Here is a 22,424-nt window from a genome sequence, read left to right as displayed (position 1 = left end):
ACATGACACAAGGATCTGCTTATTATATGTATTTTAGAATTTTTTTTTTAAAGGAAGCTGAGGATTGATCCAAGCTCACACAAGCAGTAACTAGTCAAAACAGGTCTGTCAAAACCCGTGCCTGTTAATTTCAGCAAGCCTATAACCACCTGAGCCGTTTTGGGGGAGTCTCTGCAAGGTGCTGACCCTTCGTCAAGGCATGAACACATTGACTCGTTGTGTTGCTTTGTCACCATGGGTGTGAGGAGTTTCTGGGTGGTTTGGGCCAGCGTGTCAGCATTATTTATTGAAAACAGTGTGACTAGTGATTTGCACGTGGCTTCAGGGAGACCACAGAATGTGTGCTGTTGGGGCTGGTTACATAACATGCCCCCAGAACAAGCCAGGGGGAAGAAGTCCAACCACCACTACAATTTGGGGCTCCTTGGTCCTGAGGTATTCTGTTGGGATTCCCTATCAAAAACAGAACGTGCATTCCAGAGGAAAGGGGGAGGCAATTGGAACTCAAGCCTGGCATGATGGACCCCTGCTGCGAGGTGGTTTTTAGCTGGAACGTATATCCTTAGTTTAATGCTATTGTTGATACCGTGTTCTATCTCTGCAATAGATCCTAAAGTCGTACGCAGAGTCCTATTGGGTCGTATGAGTCTTCTTTAGAAATTCAACCCTACCTGCTTCTGTTGGAACATTTGGCATCAGAATTGATATCGCACTGAAGACCCGGATTCATCTTTAACTAAAGATATTGCTAAGGATTTATTTGTAGGTAAAAAGGATGCTTTTGATAAAGGGGATGCCCAGGTGGTTACTGAACCACTGTGGCGGGAAGGAGCAGAGCCTTTAAAATCAGTTAGTGATCATAGAACTTCCTGGTATAATATGGAAACGGTAGAAACTTGATCTTAGGACCTAGCAAATTGGATGAGTAAGAAACTGCAAAAAAAAAAAAAAAGTGGCAAGTGAGCTAAAATTTCTTTTCAGCATTCCTACTTAGCCAAAACAAAAGTGAGCTTTTCCCTTTTTGGCCAGCAGGGGGAGTGCCAGCCAAAGGAACCTGGACGGCTGGCACTGGTAGACTGTCCCTCCATCTGTTGACAAGGCTCTTGAGAATTGAGTTTCAAAAGGATTAAGGGAGAGGTGCATCCTCTACACTCAAAAAGGGGCACGTGCTCTGCTCTCCCTCCTTTGCCTTATGATGATCAACGGCTACGGAAGCCGGAAGCCGTGGAAACACTGCGGAAGCTGGTGGCATCAGAATGGCCCCACAAAGACTGTGAGACAAGCTTCCAGGTGGGATGCCCCTTGGCTAGGTGATGACTGATACCGTGATAAAAGATGTCCCACCAGAATGGGCACCTGATTTGACTTTGTCGTTGTGACCTGAGGAAGATGGAAGATGGCAGTCCTGAGGCATATTTTTCTGTAGCTTTCTTTCCTTCTAGTGTTTTCTCTGGCTTTGGTATCGGGGTAATCCTGGCTAATGGAATGAGTTGAGAGTGCCCCCCCCTTTCTTTTGTGAAGAATTTGTCATGGATTATTATTTGGTCTTTAATTATCTGATAGATACATTCGTCAGTGAAACTATTTGGGTCTGAGCTTTTCTCGGTGGCAAAGTGTTTGAATATTATTTTGACGTTTTCACTTGTTATAGATACATTCATGTTTTCTAATTCTTCTTGGATCAGTTTTGGTAACTTATGTCTATTTAATAATTTCATTTATTTGTGTAAATTGCTGGCATAAAATTGTCCAGAATTATATTTAATGCCCTCTACGGCTTTTAAGTTTTGTGGAGTTGGTGGTGGTGCCCCCTCTTCCATGACTGATTTTGATAACGTGTGTCTTCTCTCTCATTTTCACTTGGTCTGTCCAGCTGAAAGTCGTCAATTTTGCTGGAATTTTCAAAGAATCAACTTTTGGTTTCATTGATTTTTCTTTATTATTTTCTGTTTTCCGTTCCTTGATTTTTTACTTTAGACTTAATTATTTCCTAATTTCTGCTTCCTTTGAATTTAGTTTTTGAATTTAGTTTTTTCTAGTTTGATAGGAGGGGGCTTAGGTTATTGATTTGAGACATTTTTGTTTCTGCTGTAAGTACTTAAAGCTATAACTTTTCTTCTAGGCCCAGCGTTAGCCACCTCCCATACATTCTGATATGTTTTCTTTTTTATTCAATTTAAAATATTTTCCAATTTCTTTTTTTGATTTCTTTGACCCAAGGTCAATTGAGAAGTGAGTGATTTAAATTTACAGTTATGTGGGGATTCTACAATGTCGTTCTGCTATTGATAACTCATTTAATTCTGTTCTGTTCAGAAAACTTACTTTATAGTATTTCAATCTTTCAAAATTTCCTGTCTTTTAAGTTCGAGCATGTGATTGGCATTTGTTTTCTGTTGCTGTAGAAAAAATACATGATTCCCAATTTCATGGCTTAACACAATCCAAATGGATTATCTCACAGCTTCCTTGGGTCCAGAGTTGAGCATGGCGGGATGGGGTTCTCCGCCCAGGGTCTCAAATGGCAAAAATCAAGTGTTGGCCAGAGCTGCTGTATCATCTGGGCATGCGGGCATCTTCCAAGCTCATTCAGGGTGCTGACAGAGTTTAGTTCCTAACGACACTGGGAATGAGGTCCCATCTTCTTGTTGGCTGTCAACCGGGGGCCTCTTGGAGGCCATTCACCGTTCACTGCCACATGACTCTAAGACGTGGCAGCGGCCCCATCATGGCCAACAGGAGTATGTCTCTGCTGCTTTGAATCTCTGATTTCCTCAGTCCCTGACGTCTAGACCCAGATTTAAGGGGCTTGTGTGATGAGGTCAGGGCTGCTCAGACAATCTCCCCTTGATTAACCCCAAATCAACTCCTAGTAATATTAGTTATACCTTCAAAAGCCCTTTTGCCATATAACATAATTCGGGGAGTGGTATTTCATGATATTCGTTAGTTTCACTCAAAACCCATTCACAAAATGGGTGGAGGATTTTAATAATATAATACATATTTATATATTATGATATTATATTAATATTATTATTTATTAGTATACATTTTATTTTGTTAGAATTTTTTTATAATAATATTTTTTTATTATGTTAGTCACCATACAATACATCTCTGGTTTTTTATGTAAAGTTCGATGATTCATTAGTTGCGTATAACACCCAGTGCACCATGCAATACGTGCTCTCCTTACTACCCATCACCTATGTATTCATCAGGTTAAGTAGGTTAATAGTGTTCAAGTCTTTCATTTTCTTCTTGATTTTCTGTCTAGTTTTTCTATCAGTGGTTGAGGATAAAATATTGAAACCCAATATTGCTGAATTCTCTTTTCAGTTCTATCAGTTTTTCTTCCTATATTTGAGGGGCTCTGCTGTTAAGTACACATTTATTTACACTTGTTTCTTCCTGCTCTGCTGACCCTTTTATCATTATAAAATATCCCTCTTTCTCTCTAATAATATCTCATATTGAAGTGTACTTTATTTCATATGAATTTAGCCATTTCAGCTCCTTTATGGTTATGCTTTGTGTCCTTTTGAAGATGCAAATAATAAATAATTTCTGAAAGATGCAGTGTCCCCCCTCACTGATGACATGTGCAGACAAGTTTGTGGGTATGATTTCGTGCTATCAAATTAGCTGCCTGCAGGGAAATTCTCCAGGGATACTGAATTATTACACTGGCCTGCCTTTCTATTTATGTGGGGGGAAAGTGTTTCTTTTTATCACCACTGGATGTCAGGAGAGTCACTTGTGGCAGAAGCTCTGAAAAGGGCCATTACTGCTAAAATCTTCCTTTGCAGCAAAATAAAATTGCTGTCTAAGATTCTCCATTTAAAGCAGTATACAGACTCTCTCGAAGAAATGAAGGATTTGATGAGATTAATCGGTTTCTAAATCCCAGAGGTGGATTGAAATTAAAATTGATTAGAGGATCAACTTGGTGTAGGGGAGCTGGGGGGGAGGTGACCGAAGAGAAAACACAACTCAAGGTAACTGAGCATCTTCTGTGTGCTGGATGTAATGGTAAGCACTTCATACATGTGTTTTCAATACGTCTCATATCTCCAGGTAGACGGCAGGCTCATCGCACGCACGCTAGAGGGGCACTGCTACTTAGCAGTTATGTTGAACCTATGATGAGAACTGACTTAGAGTGTTGCCGAAAGGGCTGGCCGCCTTTTCTGAGAAAGGAGTCAAAGCTAGGGGAGGCCCAGGAGGAGCTCCAGTACTAGACATTTTGCTGGTGAATCATGATGGAAGTGGTGGAGTGGCGTGGCGGGGATACAGTGGAGTCAACCAACTGTGTGTGGAAGGAGGGTGGCCCCATGTGGTTGACAGCCCCACTGGGAGTGTCCACTGGGGAGTTCTCAAAGGAAGGAGTCATTCTCTCACACACATGCACACGCACATTTATCCCCTACATTCTTTTCGGCAGAGAAGAGTGTTCTTGAGTCTGTGCTCAAATAGCACTTAGTGCCCTGTATGGTGCTTCTGTACCGTTACTGTCATCTGTTTTCCCCAATTGATTATGAATTCCCTGAAGCCAAGGAGTGTATCTTATTCACCTTTGTAACCCTGGCATCCAGCATAGTGTCTGGTACCCCCAAAGTGCCCATAAATGTTGAATATCCACAATAAGCAAATAAATAAGAAGAATGGTGTACCTGTGTGTGTAGGGAGGGAGGGAGAAGAAAGGGAGGAGACAAGGAGGAGAGAGTTTGAAGAAAGAGCTGAAAGCAAAAACCAACATTCTCCTCTCAGAATGAAAAACCCAACGGGGAAACAGCATCAGATCTGACACAGGGAGTATGACCCTGACATAGTGGGTCAGGACAGGGGAAACGTGAGAAAATCATTCCAGGAAATGCAGCTTATATAAAATAAGGAGAAGTCTTTCAGCACCAGCTTGTGTGTGTGTGTGTGTGTGTGTGTGTGTGTGTGTGTGTGAGAGAGAGAGTGTGTGAGTGCATGTGTGTGTGTTGAGGCTTAACATTTACACCTGAACAAGTGTTCTTTCTTATTTTGAAATCAGGAAAAAATATGAACTGGCTGACTCCTAATAAATATTCTAGTTAGGCTTTGTTTGCTTGTTTTGTTTGAATAGCTGATGAGGAAGAAGGGAGTTCAAATTTAGGTTTATATCTATCACTGTTGACTTACTTTGTGTTTAAAAGGAAAAGTAAACAAATGAGTTTCCACAATTATGTAAGGATGATTTTGTGATATTTATAATAAGAAATATATATTTAGTCTTCCATCTAGTTCCTGGCACAAATCTGTGGAATTTCCTGAGTGATAGAGCAGTCAAGGTGTCTTTTTTTATGTTAATGAGTTGACTGACTGGGAAAGCCCTCAGGGAACCTAAGGATGGGTTGGGGAACCTTCCCAGGCAGAGGAACCAACCTTAGATTAGAGGATTGGCACTTTCAGTCCACCTGCCCCCCACCCCCCACGACATCTGGAAAGGAGAGAGGGCTAAAAACTGAGTCTAATCACCAATGGCTGATGGTTTAATCAATCGTGGGTATGTAACAAAGCCTCCATAAACCGCCCAAAGGGTAGGATTGGGATAGCTTCTTGGTAAACCCAGGGAGATTCCGGGACAGTGGTGCTCCAAACTCCTTCCCAATCCTTGCCCTCTGTTTCTCTTCCTTATGGCTCTTCTACAGTTATATCCTTTTATAATAAACTGGTAATCCAGGAAATGAAATGTTTCTCTGAGTTCTGTGAGCCACTCTTAAGAAAGTAATTGAACCAAAGAGGAGGTCTTGAGAACTTCCATCTGTAACCACTGAGCCCTTCAGCTGTGTGGGTTGTGATGTTATTTATCTCCAGGTAGATAGATAGTGTCAGTACCGAGTTGATGGCTTGGTGGTGTGGAAAAAACACACATAATAGTAATGAAATACGGATTTATGTTGAAGCCAATTACTTACACAGCTGCTGACACTTAATCGTGGGGGGCATGTCTGCATGTTGTAATGAGAATAATCATGTGATGCAACACTAGTGTCTACGATGAAAGAGTCTGAACACCACCATTACTCGGTTGACTCCTGTTTGCAATGAAGGAGGACAAGAAAGAGTTGTCTCTCAGAGTCCATAGTCTCTCATGCTTCACTCCCCCCTATGATTATCCCCCTTTCTTTATCCCTTTCTTCTCCTACTGATCTTCCTAGTTCTTATGTTCCATAGATGAGAGAAACCATATGATAATTGTCTTTCTCTGCTTGACTTATCTGAGGACTTCAGAGGGGAGGGGGTAGGGGAATGGGATAGGCTTGTGATGGGTAGTAAGGAGGGCATGTATTGCATGGTGCACTGGGTGTTATATGCAACTAATGAGTCATTGAACTTTACATCAAAAACCAGGGATGTACTGTATGGTGACTAACATAATATAATAAAAAAAATATTAAAAAAAAAAAAGAAAGAAAGAGTTGTCTCCTTTACTTCACCATGACCTCTGAATCACACAATTCTGTCTAGTTTCTTGGGACATGTCTATCTGGCAGTCTAGGCAGTGGTAATGTACACATCTGCACCTTGCCTGATGGCAAATCAAGAGACCCCCCCCATTGAACACATATATTCCATAACAAGAAAACAAAGATATATTATTTTCAATGTTCATAATATAAAAGCCTACTTTTCAGAGAATTCAAACTTGCTTTCTTGAGTTGAATCTTTTTGGTTGGTTTTTATACAGCATCATAAAACCAAATTTCTGATGAATATTTCCCTAAGCAGGCAGTAGTTCTTCGTTTCCAGGGTCAGAAAATGCCTTTGCAGGTATGGTGGATTTATTCTTGTAACTCTGAGGCAAGAAAAGGACACTCTAAAAGAAACAAAATATGTTAGTTCTTCATATGCTTGTTCTTCATATGTTAGTTCTTCAGACATCACTCAGGTTCAGGTTCACACACACATACACACACACACACACATATGGCGTGGATATATATATATATATATATATATATATATATATATATATATATATATATTGATATCGTTTCCTCCATCTTTGTGTGTGTGTGTGTATATATACATACATATATATACACACACACACACACACATTGCTTACAAGATGAATAGTATGTCATTAAGTTCTTTATAGTATGAATGAATAGTATGTCATTAAGTTCTTTACATAAGTGTGGCTCCTTAGCTCAATATTCATTCTGCTTTCTTTAATACAGTTTTGGATAAATCAAGGTTTTGTAATCCAGTGAAATGAAGCCATAAATCCATGAGGGTGGTAGGGTGCTGTCCCGTGGACTTTGAAACAACTATTTTTTAAAACTATCTTTTAAGTGATAAAAGAATTTTGAGATCATAGGAAGGCAAAACCAGAGCATAGGACATTTATGAATCGAGTCATGTTTGCAAATGGCCTTGACCAAGTCAAGGTGGTTAGAGAGACTAGGGCTGTGGTAGAAAGTGTTCCTGTCTGGAAAGGACACAAACCAATTCTGGGCACCTGGGCGCAAACTCATACGCAATGCTGGGCAAGCCACCTAAGTTCCAGGTTTCTGCATTTACAAAATAGAAAGATTGAACCAGTCGATTTTTCAGGTTCAGCCATCCCATTTAGTCAATCCTCAGCCGGTCAGCTACTCAATTGCCATCTGCTTTCCTCATCTGTCTTCCACCCCCATCAAGCCGTCTCCCATGTGTATCCTGTGACCTACACCTGCCGACCCATAGGCGACTCTTGCTGACATCACTCAACACAGCCCAGACCCGGAGATATACCTGGCAGACTCAGGGAGGCCAGCCAGCACACTCACCCCAGCAAAGTTGGACTGAGCCTCTTTCCACCAAACTGCAGCAGCGAGCAAGGCCAGACAGAACTCCAGCACTGTGCAAATCAGCATCACAGACAGAGTTCCCTGAAATTCAGGAAAGACAAGGTTGGCGGTGCTTGAGTCAACTGACGCCCTCATGCCTGTTCAGTGTTGACCACCTCAACCATCGGAAGGACATCCGCAGCAGGAGAACAGTGCTCCCTGCTAGCCTGCAGCTGGCTTCATTTGCTTATTTACTGCCTTGAGAGGGGGGTGAGCAGAACCACATCAGCTACACATAACCCGCCTTGTGCATTGTTTCTTATCCCGATGAAACACAGCGACATCCGATTACACTGTTCACTCAGTGAGGGACACAATAATGTCCAGGACTGACACAGGACAACCTCCATTCTGGCCTCACCTCTACCACTTAGTAGCTGTGTGAGCCGGAAGTCTCCACACTTACCAAATATACACAGTGATATTTCCTTCTCAGACACACCTGAGAATCAGTGAGGTTTTGACCTCATTGGTGCAAGCCCTTTGTAAAATTCAACATGAACACCCCCTCTGGATGGGCTTTCTTAGCCTTTCTTGATGTCCATAAGAGTTAGAAAGAAAAATCAAGGCAATAAACGTAGCATAAACAGAGCTGCCTCCGTTGCTAACAACCCACACCAGCTCGAAAAAGATACGACGCCCAAAGACTAGGTTCTACCATTTCTGTCCTGAGGCATCCTTCATGCAGACCTGGCAACCTGATGGAACAGGAGAGAAAATGTGATTGCACAAACCTCTAGTCTCTTTACGTACAGTTCAAGAGGAAATACAATTTGTTTACATTAATTAGAAACTGTCCCAGCAAGCATGCGCAGTATAATCCCTTTGCGTATAAAGCAAAATTATCCCTCATGAATGCATATTTATTCCTTCCACAAATCCCTCCCAGCTTCTCTCCAGAATTTTTCCCAACATGGGGCTTCCTCCCCCATGTGTTGGTTTATGCCAATTACTATCAACCTCATTTGCATGTGCCTTTTCTCATTATAATATCATGAACCTGCAGAGAAGTGCAGGGCGCCAGGTCCACAAGGAGAGGGGTGCAAGCGCGTGCTTGACCAACTCCGTTAGCATCTGGCCATCCTCCAACTGCGGCCTTGATGTAACTCGCTTTTGTGACTGTGGGACACCAGACACTGCGCAGCCTCTTTATTCTTATGCTGCCTGTGTCTTTCCCGGGGCTTTCTAAACACACACATGCACTTTGATGCTCCAACTGAAGACATTATGTCTAGGAGCCAAACTTCGTTGCTTTCTTTCCCAATAATGGCAACCGTAATCAGTTCCCATTCTCCATCTTCCTACATCTCTTATTTCCCAATTTAAGAAATCCCACCCTGGCAAGTTACCACAAACAACAACGATGCTACCTTCTCCCCTGATAAATCCTGTTCATCACTGTGCTCCCTGCAAGGAGGAGAAGCCCTCACCTCTGAGGCCATGTTTCCTTCTCTCTGCTTCTCAGTGCTGGGCCCAGTGTCCACTCAGACTGAGTTAACACCCCAGCACACACACTTTCCAGGTTTCTTGACCACTTGGGTCTTCCTGCTGTCTTTCCCTTTCTTAATTTACCATTCCATGTGCCAAGATTTTTGGTTGAACAAACTCCTATTTCATACCTCTAACAACACAAATATTTTGATTATTAAGAAACTCTATCAACAGTAAGTTTTCATTTTTCATCATCAACTTGATTTGACATTTGCTCTTCCATTTCATCTCACTGGTATGTAACCCCAGAGCCTAGCCACTTTATCTCAGTCAAGCAGTCCCCTCCCATTCGCATGGCCCTGGCCTTCCCCGAGATACCCAAACTAGAAAGAATTAGACAGATCTTCAAAAGAAGGATTAACGAAAGTCAAGGATTTCAGAACCTTCCAGAGATTGGAAAACCTGTCTAAGAATACTTACAGCCAGAATGGTTTTGGCCATGGAACAGTTAACCTTAGCATATGGCCAGAGAAAACGGAAAAAATGATGTCCTTTGGGCACCTTGCCCTCTTTGTTCAAGGTACAATTCCAAAACGTAGGATCCAAAGCAGCCAGGTTGACAGAGAGGAGAATAAAACCCATGAGAGCACACAGAGAGCTCAGAATGTTAGCAGCCACGCCGCTCCGAGCCTAAAAGACAAAGGCTGAGTTAGAATCACTGTTGATGAGCAACACATGCCTCTTATCCCTCTTTGCCAAGGCAGTGCAAAAATTTATTTTCTTATCTGTGTCCGTCAGGGGACCTAGCATCGGTAGACTTCAACCAGGATGTCTCCCCAGTATTTAGCAACATCTCTGAACCTAGAAGGTAAATCTTGGCCAAGTGAATGAATATATGAAATATTTCTCCCTAGGCAGGAATTCAGTCGGTGGCAGAGACTATTGCTCTTCTACATTCTTGATTCAGGACTGAGAGTAGGGCTCCATGAGGCCGTGCCTGCAGAATGCCCATATGCAGCAGATATGATTTCTCTCTCCCTCGACTCATTCAGAAACCCCTTGAGGAAGCCATCGGCCACTCAGAGGAAGCAGATGAAGCAAGCTACTCTTCCTTACACATGACCCACTTAAATGCACACACACTCCCAAAGATGAGTGTGGGAACATAGTCCTCAGGCTTAGGTGAGCCCTGCAGTGGACAGGTTCTGATGGTCACGGGCAGAGCTCCATAGGAATGAGCATAGCCGGAGTTCTAGCCCCAGCCCCAAGGACGGTGTAACACGTTAGCAGCAGGGTGAGGAACAAGATCAGATTCAATGTCAGGACCTGAGGTCCCAGTGGTAGCTTTGCCTGAGACCCTCTCCATTTTCTGGAGTGCTCAGTTCCCTAATTTCACTTCCCTCTATGGGTTTCATTTCTACATTTATAAGGTGAGTAAGGGGAATCAACAAAAAGATCTCAGAAATCTGTTCCCTTCTTCCCCAATTCACGGAAGGGGGAATTGATCTAGGATTATCCTGAAAGCTCTATTTATGGGTAAGTGTAGTCCAGGGCAGACCAAATAGCCATAAATTAAAATATTATATAATCCCATCCAGGTTGCTCCTTCTTTAGGGGCTCAGCAGTAGGAGCTTCGGGGGCACGGTAGAGAATAGGCAGTGTATTTTTCTCCTCCTAACCACAGTTTCCCAAAACAATGACTATAAAGTGTATGATCCTGGGCCTTCTGATAGCCAGCAAGACTCATGATTTCCAGAAGATACATTTCTTAGAATGATTTGGGTTTGTTCTGGGACAGCTTTCTTCCCCAACCTCCAAAAGGGCAGGTAGAATGTGTGACCACAGTAGAATTCCCTACAGGATGGATGACTCTGGTGAGCCTGAGCTAAACCCTATATCCTTGAATTTACTGCCCTATTCACTCTGGTATTGTTCTTCTCTGGGGTAAGAGCCCCAAAAGCCTCCCCTCGAGAATCTAGATATATTGTTCTTGTATTGTGCTAGCCAATGTGGTTGTCACTAGTCCCATGGCCTACTTATATTTAAAGTAAACAAAAGTAAAATTTCAAATTCAGTTTCTCAATATCACTAGCCACATTTCAATCTATCAGTTGCAACCTGTGACCACCAGCCTGGGCAGCGTGACTAACTGCATCTCTATCGTCACAGGAAGTTTTACTGGACAGCACCGATCTAGCAGTTTAGAGATTAGGTGACGGTTCCAACTGATCGATCTCTAAATTCTGATGGAAAAAAAGAGATAGATTGACATTGTCCTTGAGCACTCTCTCTAATTTCCTGCTGTCTTCAGGAAATATTTGTAAGCGAGCTTCCAAATTACATTTTTGTGCTACTGTGATATATGGTATTCTCACCCATGACCCCCAACATCAAACTACTTGAGGGATCTAGGATTGAGTGAAGACTTAGTGAACATTCACAGATTAGAAATCTTCTCCTTATCACACAGGTTTCCTCTCCCTGCCACTCCCAAATCTGGTTTTCCTGGAAGAGTTAAATGCAGGCAAATTTGTTTTCTTAGCCAATACCAATGACAAATGACAACTTGTAGGACCTGAGAGTTCATACTCAAATCCAGAAAAGTATAAATTTTACATCACATAGATAAAAGAATGAGAGCTAGGTCACATTTTGACTGTGTTTCCTCAAGGGTTTGGACAGATGGGTTTACACAGTGAATCCACAACAAATAGACATCTTTATAATGCTGTCACCTTCTTTGTTGTTGAAGATCTAAATCTGAAGGCCAGTTACCATGTGAAGAGCATTATAAGGAGGCAGTCTTTTTCTAGAATAGATTCCTGGACACTGACCCAGGCATAATTTGACACACTGAATGAAGAGTGATTTAGGGTACAGTGGTTGGAGGAGTGTGCAGTGGACAGGAATACTGAAGAGCCAGGCTCAATTCCTGACTCTGCCAAATATCTGCTCTGGAACTTAGTTTCCAACTCTGCAAGGTAGAGAGATTGACCTTGAAGAGTTCTCCTTCAATTTCCATGCATTGTGGGTTTTGATTCTCATACTCACCAAAAGTTTAGTTGACTTTTTCTCCATGATGACAGATAGAATTCCAGAAATGACAAACTACTCAGAAAGGAGAGACAATGGTGAGGTCAGTTTCTATGTACAGGTGAAGCTACAATGTCATGATCATGGTGTTTATGGAAAACTCCTATGAAAACAGTCCTGGAAAACCATTGACCAACAACGTTAAGACCCAATAATTACACAGATATGACTTTTGTTCCCCAGAGTATTCAGAAAAGCATGAACATAGGCAGCTATAAGTAGGAATCTATCCTAGGAAACAAAATGAGGGCCTTAAGGGCAGGGAAATAATGTGTACAGAAGAAAATGTTGGAGTTAGACATTACGTAGAGGAAAACATGAAAGCAATGGTATGGAAAAAGAAAAGAGTGGGGGCAGTTAACATATATGGGAGGACGGAGACACACATTTTAAGTTGGTGGCGTCCCCGGCTAGGGTGGAGTGGCGGCTGCGATCAGAGAGAAGACAAGGCTGGACACAACGAATCATTAAGGCTGTGTTCCTGAAGTCAAAGCTACTATTTTACAATATTCATAACCTAATAGATTTGGGACAATGAAGTAATAGGAAATCCTTTCACAATGGGAAAAAAGGGGGACAAAACAGGGAGAAGAGAAGAGTTGTAGATCCCACAGCCCCAGCATTAAGTACTTCAGGTCTACCTAAATAAATCCTGGGTCTTCAAAACTGGACAAGGTGCCTCTACCAATGTGAGCTGTGCTTCTTGACTGGCTCTCAAAGAGTAGAGTATGGAAAGATGAAGGAAGAAGTGACTTTGCAGCAGAGGAACCTGACCACTCCACCTCAGCCTCAGGGTCAAGGTTAACGTCATCAGAGACAAATCGTGTTGATAGCATATGCCCTTGATAGGATATCTCACCTCTGTCCCTTCCACCAGAATATCCATCACAATTAGTCTGAACATGAGAAACAAATATAACCCAAATTTAAGAACATGCTAAAATTCAAAAAATCCTGGCCAGTGCTACTCCGGATACCAACATCCTCAAGGACAAGTCTGAGAAAGTGTAGAGAAGCCGAGGAGATACAAGTTTAAATGTAATGTAGTCTCTTTGATGGGCTCTTGGAACAGATAACAGGACAAACTTGTGGCATCCTCAGAGATTACTTCCCACCTTTACCCGCCAGCCCCCCCTTCCCTGCCCCACCATCCTCCTAAGGATCTCTACTCACACTCAAGGCTCCTACGAATGGGTAAGCAGCCTTCAACAGGATGGAAAGCATCGGGGTATATTGTGGAGAGGAGGGAACAGATACCAAAATAATCCCCCAACTCAACACCATTGCCCCACACAGGATCTGGATGGTCTGTTGGAAGAAGAAAGGAGATGGAGGACCTGGGTGGTTCAGTCATGAAGTGTCTGCCTTCAGCTCAGGTCATGATCCCGGAGTCCTAGGATTGAGCGTCATATCAGGATCCCTGCTCAGCGGGGGGTCTGCTTTCTCCCTCTGCTCCTCACCCTGCTTGTGTGCTTTCTCTCTCACAAATAAATACATAAAACCTTTAAAAAATATATCAGCATTTGGAAAGGCAAGACATCTGAATCTTTCCCAGGGTGCTCGCACATGATCACTCTCTGAAGGACCCCAGCAAGGACACAGACATTGAAAAGCTCTGCAGTGAGAACTCTGCAAAGATGTTTTGGAGGAGGTGCTGCTGTGCCGCGGACAACTACTGTCTCGGGACACCGGGCAAGTGCTCAGCAAGTCTTCAGGCATCTCTGCCTCTCCCCCCTTGCTTGCTCACATGGTGCTGGGTCCCAGCTCCGTGCAAGACTGTTTCCCCCTGGCTCTCTGATTCTGTTGCTACTCACTCTCCTACTACTTCTTATGGGAACAGGGGGCATCTGAAAGCCCTCACACTGTCTTTGCCCTGGTGGTGTGGACATGCCTCCTTATACCCCCCAGACCCTGCTGAACACAACAGAGAGTCTGGCCCTCTGGCCAGCTCCTTGCCCCCTCCAGTCCATGTTCCTATAGTGGAGGATCTTGGCTTCCAAGTGGCCAGTTTTCCTCCTTCACATCTACCTCAGACAGTTATGGCTCTGTTAACATTTACCAAGCCAACGTTTTCCAAGCATTATGTCCCATGAGCCTCATAGTAATCCACAGGATTGGATATTTGAGGCAAGACAATCGTTCCCAGCAGGTTCTGCAAACTTAGATCATATCGTGTAGAGACAATTCCAGGAGACAGAGCTCTATAGTGCCCTCCCTGTTCTAGATATATCCTCCCCTCCTCCCTCCATTCCGTAGAGCTTCGTTAATAAATCTTGCATGAGAGGAGAAAAACCACCAAAAGGCAAATATCTCTGTTCTCAAAAGGGAAGGAGAAAAGGGGGAAGGAGGTTAATTCTTCCTACAATTTGTGGTGACGGAAAAATTCCTTTCAAAAACATCAGTCAGATTATTAAACACGCAGTTGGTGAACACAGGGAAAAAATGTACCTAAGATGGAATTATTTACCATTACTTTTGTAGAAAATATACAGATGTACAGCTTTTTGTATGCCAATTATTCCTCAATAAAGTGTTTTATTAAAAAATAAAATGTTGAGAAGTGTGCTATTGCAAAATACAGAAACATCAGCAAAGTCACTTGCTCAGATTCAGAATAGGAGAAATACAGTTTTCATATCATCTTACGTTTGTGGAAGGTTCAGATGGCCCTCCAGGGGGCTCCCTTTGGTCTTCCCATCAACCTGAATTTCCTCTGGCAAAACTTAAGAGCCTCCATAGTCACGATGTGGTCTCAAGACTTCAGTTCTTTCCTGCGCCCCCTCGTCATCCCAGTCCAGCAAGGTCTGAATCGGACTTACCCCAAGAACTTTGATCTCTGCCTTTAGACGTTTCTCTAGGCTGTCTTGCGTCTGGTTGGTGGGTTTGGGTGTCTCTGTTTGGGGGAAGTTGATGCCATTTGGTGTCAGAACTACGATGGTCTGATTGGCCATGGGTTGTGATATGATGGTGCCACCAACACTGGAAGAGAAAATAAATTCAGCTCTTAAAAAGTGTAGAGCTCTCAAGGCTCCCCACACTGGGAGCCAGTATTTTCCCATTAGTCCTGACTTGACCTATCCTTTCAGGAAGGAAACCGATCACGTGGAGCTGTGAAAACCACAAAAATTTGGTATCATGAATTTTTTTTGCATAGCGTTTGACACAGTCCATTCATTATAGATAAGAGACGCTTCACAGGGAAGCAGCAGCACCAATCGTGAGAGGTCTCAACGTCCAGAGGCAAAGGGTCACAAAAAACTTGCAATATGTAGGAATCTCTCTTTCCTCTACTTCTACCCACAACAACTCAATTGCCAAATATTCAGTGAACTTCACCCTCAAACTTCCCTACCAGTCGTGAGATGCAGGAAGGGTTCTCTTTGTCAACGTTTTCCTACTCAGGTTCTGCACATCTCAACTAACTGCTCATTTTTTTAGTCCAATAATAATACTTATTAGGGTTAATCCTACGTGTTCTTTTTTTTTTTTTTAAAGATTTTATGTATTTATTTGACAGAAAGAGACAGTGAGAGAGGGAACACAAGCAAGGGGAGTGTGAGAGGGAGAAGCACCTTTCCCGCGGAGCAGGGAGCCTGATGTGGGGCTCAATCCCAGGACCCTGGGATCATGACCTGAGCCGAAGGCAGATGCTTAATGGCTGAGCCACCCAGGCGCCCCTAATCCAAGTTTTTTTTTTCATATTTTACTGGACATTATACTGTAGTGCCTTTTTTTTTATTTTTTAAACTAAGCCCTACACCCAATATTGGACTTGAACTCATGACCCTGAGATCAAGAGTCACATGTTCTACTGACTGAGCCAGCCAGCCACCCCACCCTATAGCACCTTTAATCTTACAACATCCCTGTATGTTACTTAGTTCTTTAGTTAGCAAAACCATGTCGTAGTTAGGGAAACTCAGAAAGAAAAAGTTTATTACGAATGGAAATAATACCCACTTTGCATACATGCATGGCAAAGAGATAATGCTGAAGAAATATTTGCAGTTATGATGATTACTCAGGCACCTTCACACAACTGGGCAGCTGTAGAACCAGGGCTGGACCCCACTCTCTCTGGGTCTGGAGCCTTTGCACAATGCATTAGAGCATGCGACCTCTTCGACCATCCCACCTAGCCTCAGCTCCTGTGCCTGCGTTGATTCTGTGTGGAGAAGCAGCAGCGCGCAGAAGCATGAGAATGGGACCTGGAGTCATGAAACCCAGGTTCAAGCCCGGGACCTCCACTTGCCTGCCTCAAGGACCTGTGATGTTAGCGGTATTGGAGGTATTAGTGGCCAGCTGAGCTTGGATCTCTTGGGGGCACCATTCTCAGCCCAGGGACTGTCCGGTGTGCACAGGGCCCAAGAACATCCGAAGAGGTACGACTGTGCTCCCATTAAACACATGACCTCAGGTAAGGGACTCATCAAGATCACACAGCAAACAGCAGAAAGAGTTCAACCAGATACTCCTTCCCTTTGCTCCCTCCATTTCCAAAATACTCTGGTGCCCCTCACGTTATTTCCAGGAGCCACCAATCAAATGTCCTCTCTCAGGGAGGCACAGCAGGAGAGTGAGACGTTGAAAACAATCTCTCAGCACTGCCTACCTGTCTCGTGGATCAGCCCCGTGGTTCCAGCTGAGCGCTCACACACTCCCAGGAGACTGTAACTCTGGGTTCTCACACCGTCCTGTAGAATTTTCTACTTGTCTTTATCTTTTGAAAGCCACCAGCCCTTCCTTAGGCCAGAGTTTACAGCCACACGGGACGTGACCCTTACAGACTGGAGATTTGTGAAATGTGCCTGCACTTCCTTTTCCCCAAACTCCTAGCAGTTTGATTCAGAAAAGTCACAAGGAGAACCACCTACTGGCTGGGAGAACGTGGGATTCCTGGAGCTCTATGTGTGCACTGCCACCCCAATATTCACTAGCTCTGTTATTGGACAAGCCTGTGTTCTTCTCTGTGACTCAGTTTCCAAATCTCTTCAATATGGAAATAATATCAACGCTGCTGATTTATTATAAAGTTTAGAGAAAATGTTTCTAGAAGGCCTTTACTGCTTCCAAGGACCATTCCATAATATGCGACTAATCATAGTAGTATTGACTGTAATAGAGAAATTGATAAATAATAGTACTCAATAATATATATCTAACCATGGTCTGACTATACTGCTTTCAAGGAGCAATATTTCAATAATAGGTAGCTAATAATAGTAATAATATAGAAATAAATTTTTTTGTTACTCATGTATATTTTTCTTTTTTCCAGTTCCCTGGGCCCCGGACAGGCTGAACCAACCCCTTAGCACCACTGCCTAGGAGCTGGCTGCTGCACAATTGCCTTTCTTCTCTGGCCTCTCTCTCTAGCAATAGATCGCTGTCCCCGGACAGGTTGGACACCTCTAGGAAGTGGTGAAACCAGCTGGTGGTGTAGTTGGGTAAGGACGTGCACGAATATCGCGGACTCACATCTGGGACAGTTTTGTGAAACAGAGGGGCCCTGTGCCTCCTCAAGCCCTCAGGTGGGTGTTCTTTGGAAGCCGACTTGCATACACCAGATGAAGTAGCAGCACCAGAGCCAGTCACATAAGCTGAACACCCCCATCCCACAAGCTTCCTCCTGCTCTTGGGGGAGTGCCAGAAGGAACCTGGGAACACAGCTGGACCATCATCGTCACCTCAGGGTTCCGTGGGTTCTGCACTTAACTCCATACTTCAAAGAAAATAATTAAGAAACACCATTAAGGTTGGCTTAGTTCCCAGGACCAGTTGGCACAGATTACTAAATGCAATTCTCTTTTCTTAAATTCTAGAGATGAGTCTGAGGGGGAACGGACTCGCCCAGAAGCTGTGGAAGAGCTCAGAAGAACCTCTACCGTCTTGTTCCTGGGCTTCTGTGCCTCTTCTTCTTTCCCAAGGTGCATACTGGCATTTTCCCATCATGCCCTGTGCCCTTATCACCATCCCAGCAGCCAGTAAAATAGTGGGGTACAGCTCTCTCCTGGGCTTTGACAAAGAAGGAGCCCAGCCCCATAAGGGACAACCACAAACTCTTTCCCTTGAGTGGAATGTGCTAAAAACCAATTTTTTAAATAATATTTTTAATTATATTATGTTAGTCACCATACAGTACAATTAAATCTATCGGCCAAGCAAAGATTCCCTCTACACTCTGTCTTCCTCTCTATAGTATTACAGCTTTAAATGATCTCAGAGGAATTATAAGGATCGCAAGAGACGACACTAGTAAGGTGCTTGGTACAGAACTGTACAGACTAGTAGCCCAAAAAGGACCTATCAGCGGTCTTCCCTCAACACCCACCCCACCCAAACTCCCAATTCCAATCTCCCTCCCTGCTTCTCACCCACTCTGCATCCTCCTCCTTCTTTTCCTTTTCTTTTGGGCTTCAGTAATATCTGAACAAGAGGCTCCACTCTCTGTGCTCTCACCCTAGGTCCACCCCAGCTTGACCATCTCTTGTTTCCAGAGTCTGAACTCTGCCAGCCCAACCTGGAGGGAAAGGGAAAGGAATGAAAGAGCAGTAACACTGAGGTTAATAATTTGGGACAGTGCTTCTCTGAAGAAGCACTAATGACATTCTGATTTGCATAATTGTTTTTATTGCAGGGCAGGGGTCCTGTCCTGTGCCCTGCAGGACGTTTAACAGGATCTCTGGCCCCTACTCACTACTCACTAGATGCCAGAAACACTGCCCACCCCAGATGTGATGTCACCAGATATTGCCAAATGTCCCCTGATGGAGAGGGGACAAAATCTCCTCATTGAGAACTATTGAGCTAGAAGCAAAATGTTTTTCTGTGACTTCTGTGTAAAGGCAAGCATGCAAGAAATAAATGATTATTGTTTTTTAACTCATTAATTTCTTTAGTTTTTTTTAATTGTGGTAAAAAAACACATAAAATTTATCACGTTAGCCATCTTAAAGTACACAGTTCAGTAGTGTTACATATGTTCACATTATTGTGCCACAGTTCTCTAGAACGTTTTCGGTTTTTTGTGAAACTGCAGCCCTACACCAATTGAGTGACAATTCCCCATTTCCTCCACCCTTAGCCCCTGGCAACCATCGATCTGGCTCTGCTTCTATGACTGTGACTACTTTAGATACCTCACAACCATAGAATCATACCTCGTTTGTCCTTTTCTGACTGGCGTATTTCACATAGCATAATGTTCTCCAGTTTCATCCACATTGTAGCAAGTGATAGGATCCCCTTCTTGTGGAAGGCTGAATAGTATTCCATTGTCTGCATATGCCACTTTTGGTTTATTCATTCATCTGCTGATGGGTATTTGGGCTGTGTCCCTGGCTGTTGTGAATAATGCAGTCATAAACGTGAGTGTGGAATCTTTTCGAGATAAGCTAATTCATAGCTCTCCTTTTCCTTAGGGTCAGTTTCTAAAGATTTATTTTGGTTTGGTTGGGCCATGCTTTCCTGTTTCTCTCTCTGTCTTGGGATCTTTTGTTGAGATTTGGGCATTTGGGGAAAAATAGCCACCTCCTCCAGTCTTTCACACTGGCTTCATAACGAGGAAAGCCTTTGCCATCAGCATGGCTAGAGATTCTGGGGACCCTTCCAACCTTTTCTGGGGATGTGTCTGCTCTGGGCATGTGTGTGTAAACCTCCCAGTTAAAGAGGTCTGCCTGCTTCTTCTCTGAAGCCCATGCTCTTTCTTCCCCTGCATCCATGTGAGGTACCATGGTCACACTGGAGCTGTGACAAGCCACAGTGCTTGCTTTGTTCTGAGCAACCCCCAGTCTCACATCCAAACTGTGCCAGTTTCCCTCAGCACTCCAAATCCGTGAGACAGATACCGATCCCTCTGGTGCCCCCTCAAGAATCCAGAAGGCTGGACACATGCTCTGTGCCTCCACTCCTCTTTCCCTCCTGAGGAAAAAGCTGGAGTTGGGAGTTTTCTCCCAATCATATCACACTCTGCCAGAGCGGATAAAGTATCAAACGTTTTTCCCATCCACTTAGATGCATCTCTTCTTGCCTTTGTGCTTGCCTAGGGTGCTGTGACTTCTTAACTGGTTTCCAGAGGGCTCACAAGGCAATTTTGTCCATATATTGTTAATTGGTGTCTCCATGTGAGAATGGGAGCTTGGGGCTTCCTATTTCACCATCTTGCTGGTGTCGCTCAAGTTAATTTCTTGTGATAAGATCTTATTCTGTCTGCTGAGAGGTGGAAAGTCTCCCTTCTACCTGTGGCAGAACCTGCAAAGCAGGTGTTTATAGAGTGATAGAGAGTTAGATTGGGGAGTAATTTTGGTGTTCATTTCTCAAAGCAGGTCATTGTTCCAAGGATCCACTTGAAAAGTAGAAAGCCCAAACTCTTTGGACCCAAAACAATCACCTGGGTCTTCATTGTTTTAGCCAGGTTCCATCTGCTTCTTAGCTTTTGTCACTGATCCCCTGCCCCCTCTCTTCTCAGAACCACAGGAATCTTCTTCAAGTCACCAGAGACATCTGTTATTCTCTTAATTGTCATGATTACTCCTTCCATTCCATATCCCCTCTTGTTCCTAAACAGAAGGAACTCTTCTCTTTCTGACGCACTTATCATAACTTCTTTAGTGGTATCTGATTCTTTGGACTTCTGGAAAACAAAAGCTATAAACTAGTAGGCAAAATCTCCTTTTCCTTCCTCCATTTATATATTCCTGTACTTCCCCCACCATTTCCTCACTCCCCAGTTAATAGTTTATCTTAAGGAAAAAGCTAAGAAAGTCCTAAAATGCTTGGACTGAGAAAGAAAAAGACAAATAGTGTCTTGCAAGAATTTTAGTCTTGCTCACAGTCTGTGGATAAATTGCTGTTGGGCAATAGGAAGTCTGAAAACACAACCGGACCCTTTAAGAGCTTTGGAGAAGGAAGGGCCAGAGCCCAGCACAAGCTAATTCATGGCAGAGACCAAGATGCTCCTACATAAGTGAGAAGTTTCTTCCCAAAATGGAGAAGAAGCCTGCAGTGGGCAGCGAAAAGCGGAAAACCGTCTTCCAACTGAGAATTACGTGGACTGAAGTGTGTAGGATCTTTCTGATTTGAAGAAACAGACCCCTGACTCTGATCTCTGTGGGCATCAGGGTATTTCCAAAGGGATAAAACCTTGTACGTTTTATAGTTAAGGAACAGCCTCAGGTCAATGGCTTTCTATTTGTGTCCCATATACACAGAAATCTATTGCATTTCTGTATACTAATAATGAAGTAGCAGAAAGAGAAATTAAGAAAACAGTCTCATTGTTTACAATTGGACCAAAAAATAATAGCATACCTAGGAACAAACTTAAGCAGGGAGGTGAAAAACCTGTATTCTGAAAACTATAAAACACTAGTGAAAGAACTGAAGATGACACAAACTAATGGAAAGATATTCCATGCTCCTGGGTTGAGAGAACAATTATTGTGAAAATGTCCATACTACTCAAAGCAATCTACAGATTTAATGCAATCCCTATGAAAATACCAACAACATGTTTCACAAAACTAGAACAAATAATTCTAAAATGCGTATGGAACCACAAAAGACCCTGAATAGCCAAAGCAATCTTGAAGAAGAACAAAGGTGGAAGTGTCAGAATTCCAGCTTTCAGGATAAATTATAAAGTATTAGTCAAAACAGTACGGTACGGGCACAAAAGCAGCCACATACATCAACAGAACAGAATCCATAGCCCAGAAATAAACCCGTGCTTATATGGTCAATTAATCTTCAACAAAGGAGGTAAGAATATGTAATGGGAAAAAGCTTCTTCAACAAATGGTGTTGGGAAAACTGGACAGCAACATGCAGAAGAATGAAACTGGACCACTTTCTTACACTATACACAAAACCAAACTCAGAATGGATTAAAGGCCTAAGCGTGAGAACTGAAGTCATAAAAATCCTAGAAGAGAGCATAGGTAGTAATTTCTCTGACATCAACTATGATGATATTTTTCTCAATAGGTCCTCAGACGTAAAGGAAACAAAAGCAAAAATAAACTATTGGAACTA

The 22,424-nt window shown here is 43.1% G+C and overlaps 1 protein-coding gene across 5 annotated transcripts in view; it reads right to left on the bottom strand.

Moving 5' to 3' along the window:
• Positions 1-6,608: 6,608 nt before the first annotated feature.
• Positions 6,609-22,424, bottom strand: part of LOC130541807 (membrane-spanning 4-domains subfamily A member 6A-like) — a 36,344-nt gene continuing 20,528 nt past the window's right edge. The window contains exons 1-8 of one of the 5 annotated variants that reach the window (XM_057310816.1): positions 17,005-17,203; positions 16,353-16,557; positions 15,212-15,371; positions 13,566-13,700; positions 12,351-12,407; positions 9,780-9,989; positions 7,809-7,910; positions 6,609-6,850 (exon numbers count right to left, since the gene is read on the bottom strand). In XM_057310816.1, coding sequence (XP_057166799.1) covers positions 6,755-6,850; positions 7,809-7,910; positions 9,780-9,989; positions 12,351-12,407; positions 13,566-13,700; positions 15,212-15,371; positions 16,353-16,363 — 771 coding nt within the window. In that variant the 5' untranslated portion in view covers positions 16,364-16,557; positions 17,005-17,203 and the 3' untranslated portion in view covers positions 6,609-6,754. Of the gene's footprint in view, positions 6,851-7,808; positions 7,911-9,779; positions 9,990-12,350; positions 12,408-13,565; positions 13,701-15,211; positions 15,819-16,352; positions 16,558-17,004; positions 17,204-22,424 lie in introns of those variants that run through there. The other 4 variants (XM_057310817.1, XM_057310818.1, XM_057310815.1 and 1 more) reach the window with 4 other exon arrangements.

Source organism: Ursus arctos, unplaced genomic scaffold (assembly GCF_023065955.2).
Source record: "Ursus arctos isolate Adak ecotype North America unplaced genomic scaffold, UrsArc2.0 scaffold_120, whole genome shotgun sequence".
NCBI classification, from domain to species: Eukaryota; Metazoa; Chordata; class Mammalia; order Carnivora; family Ursidae; genus Ursus; species Ursus arctos.
The sequence above is the reverse complement of the archived record's forward strand: the minus strand, read 5'-3'. Positions and strand labels throughout refer to the sequence as shown.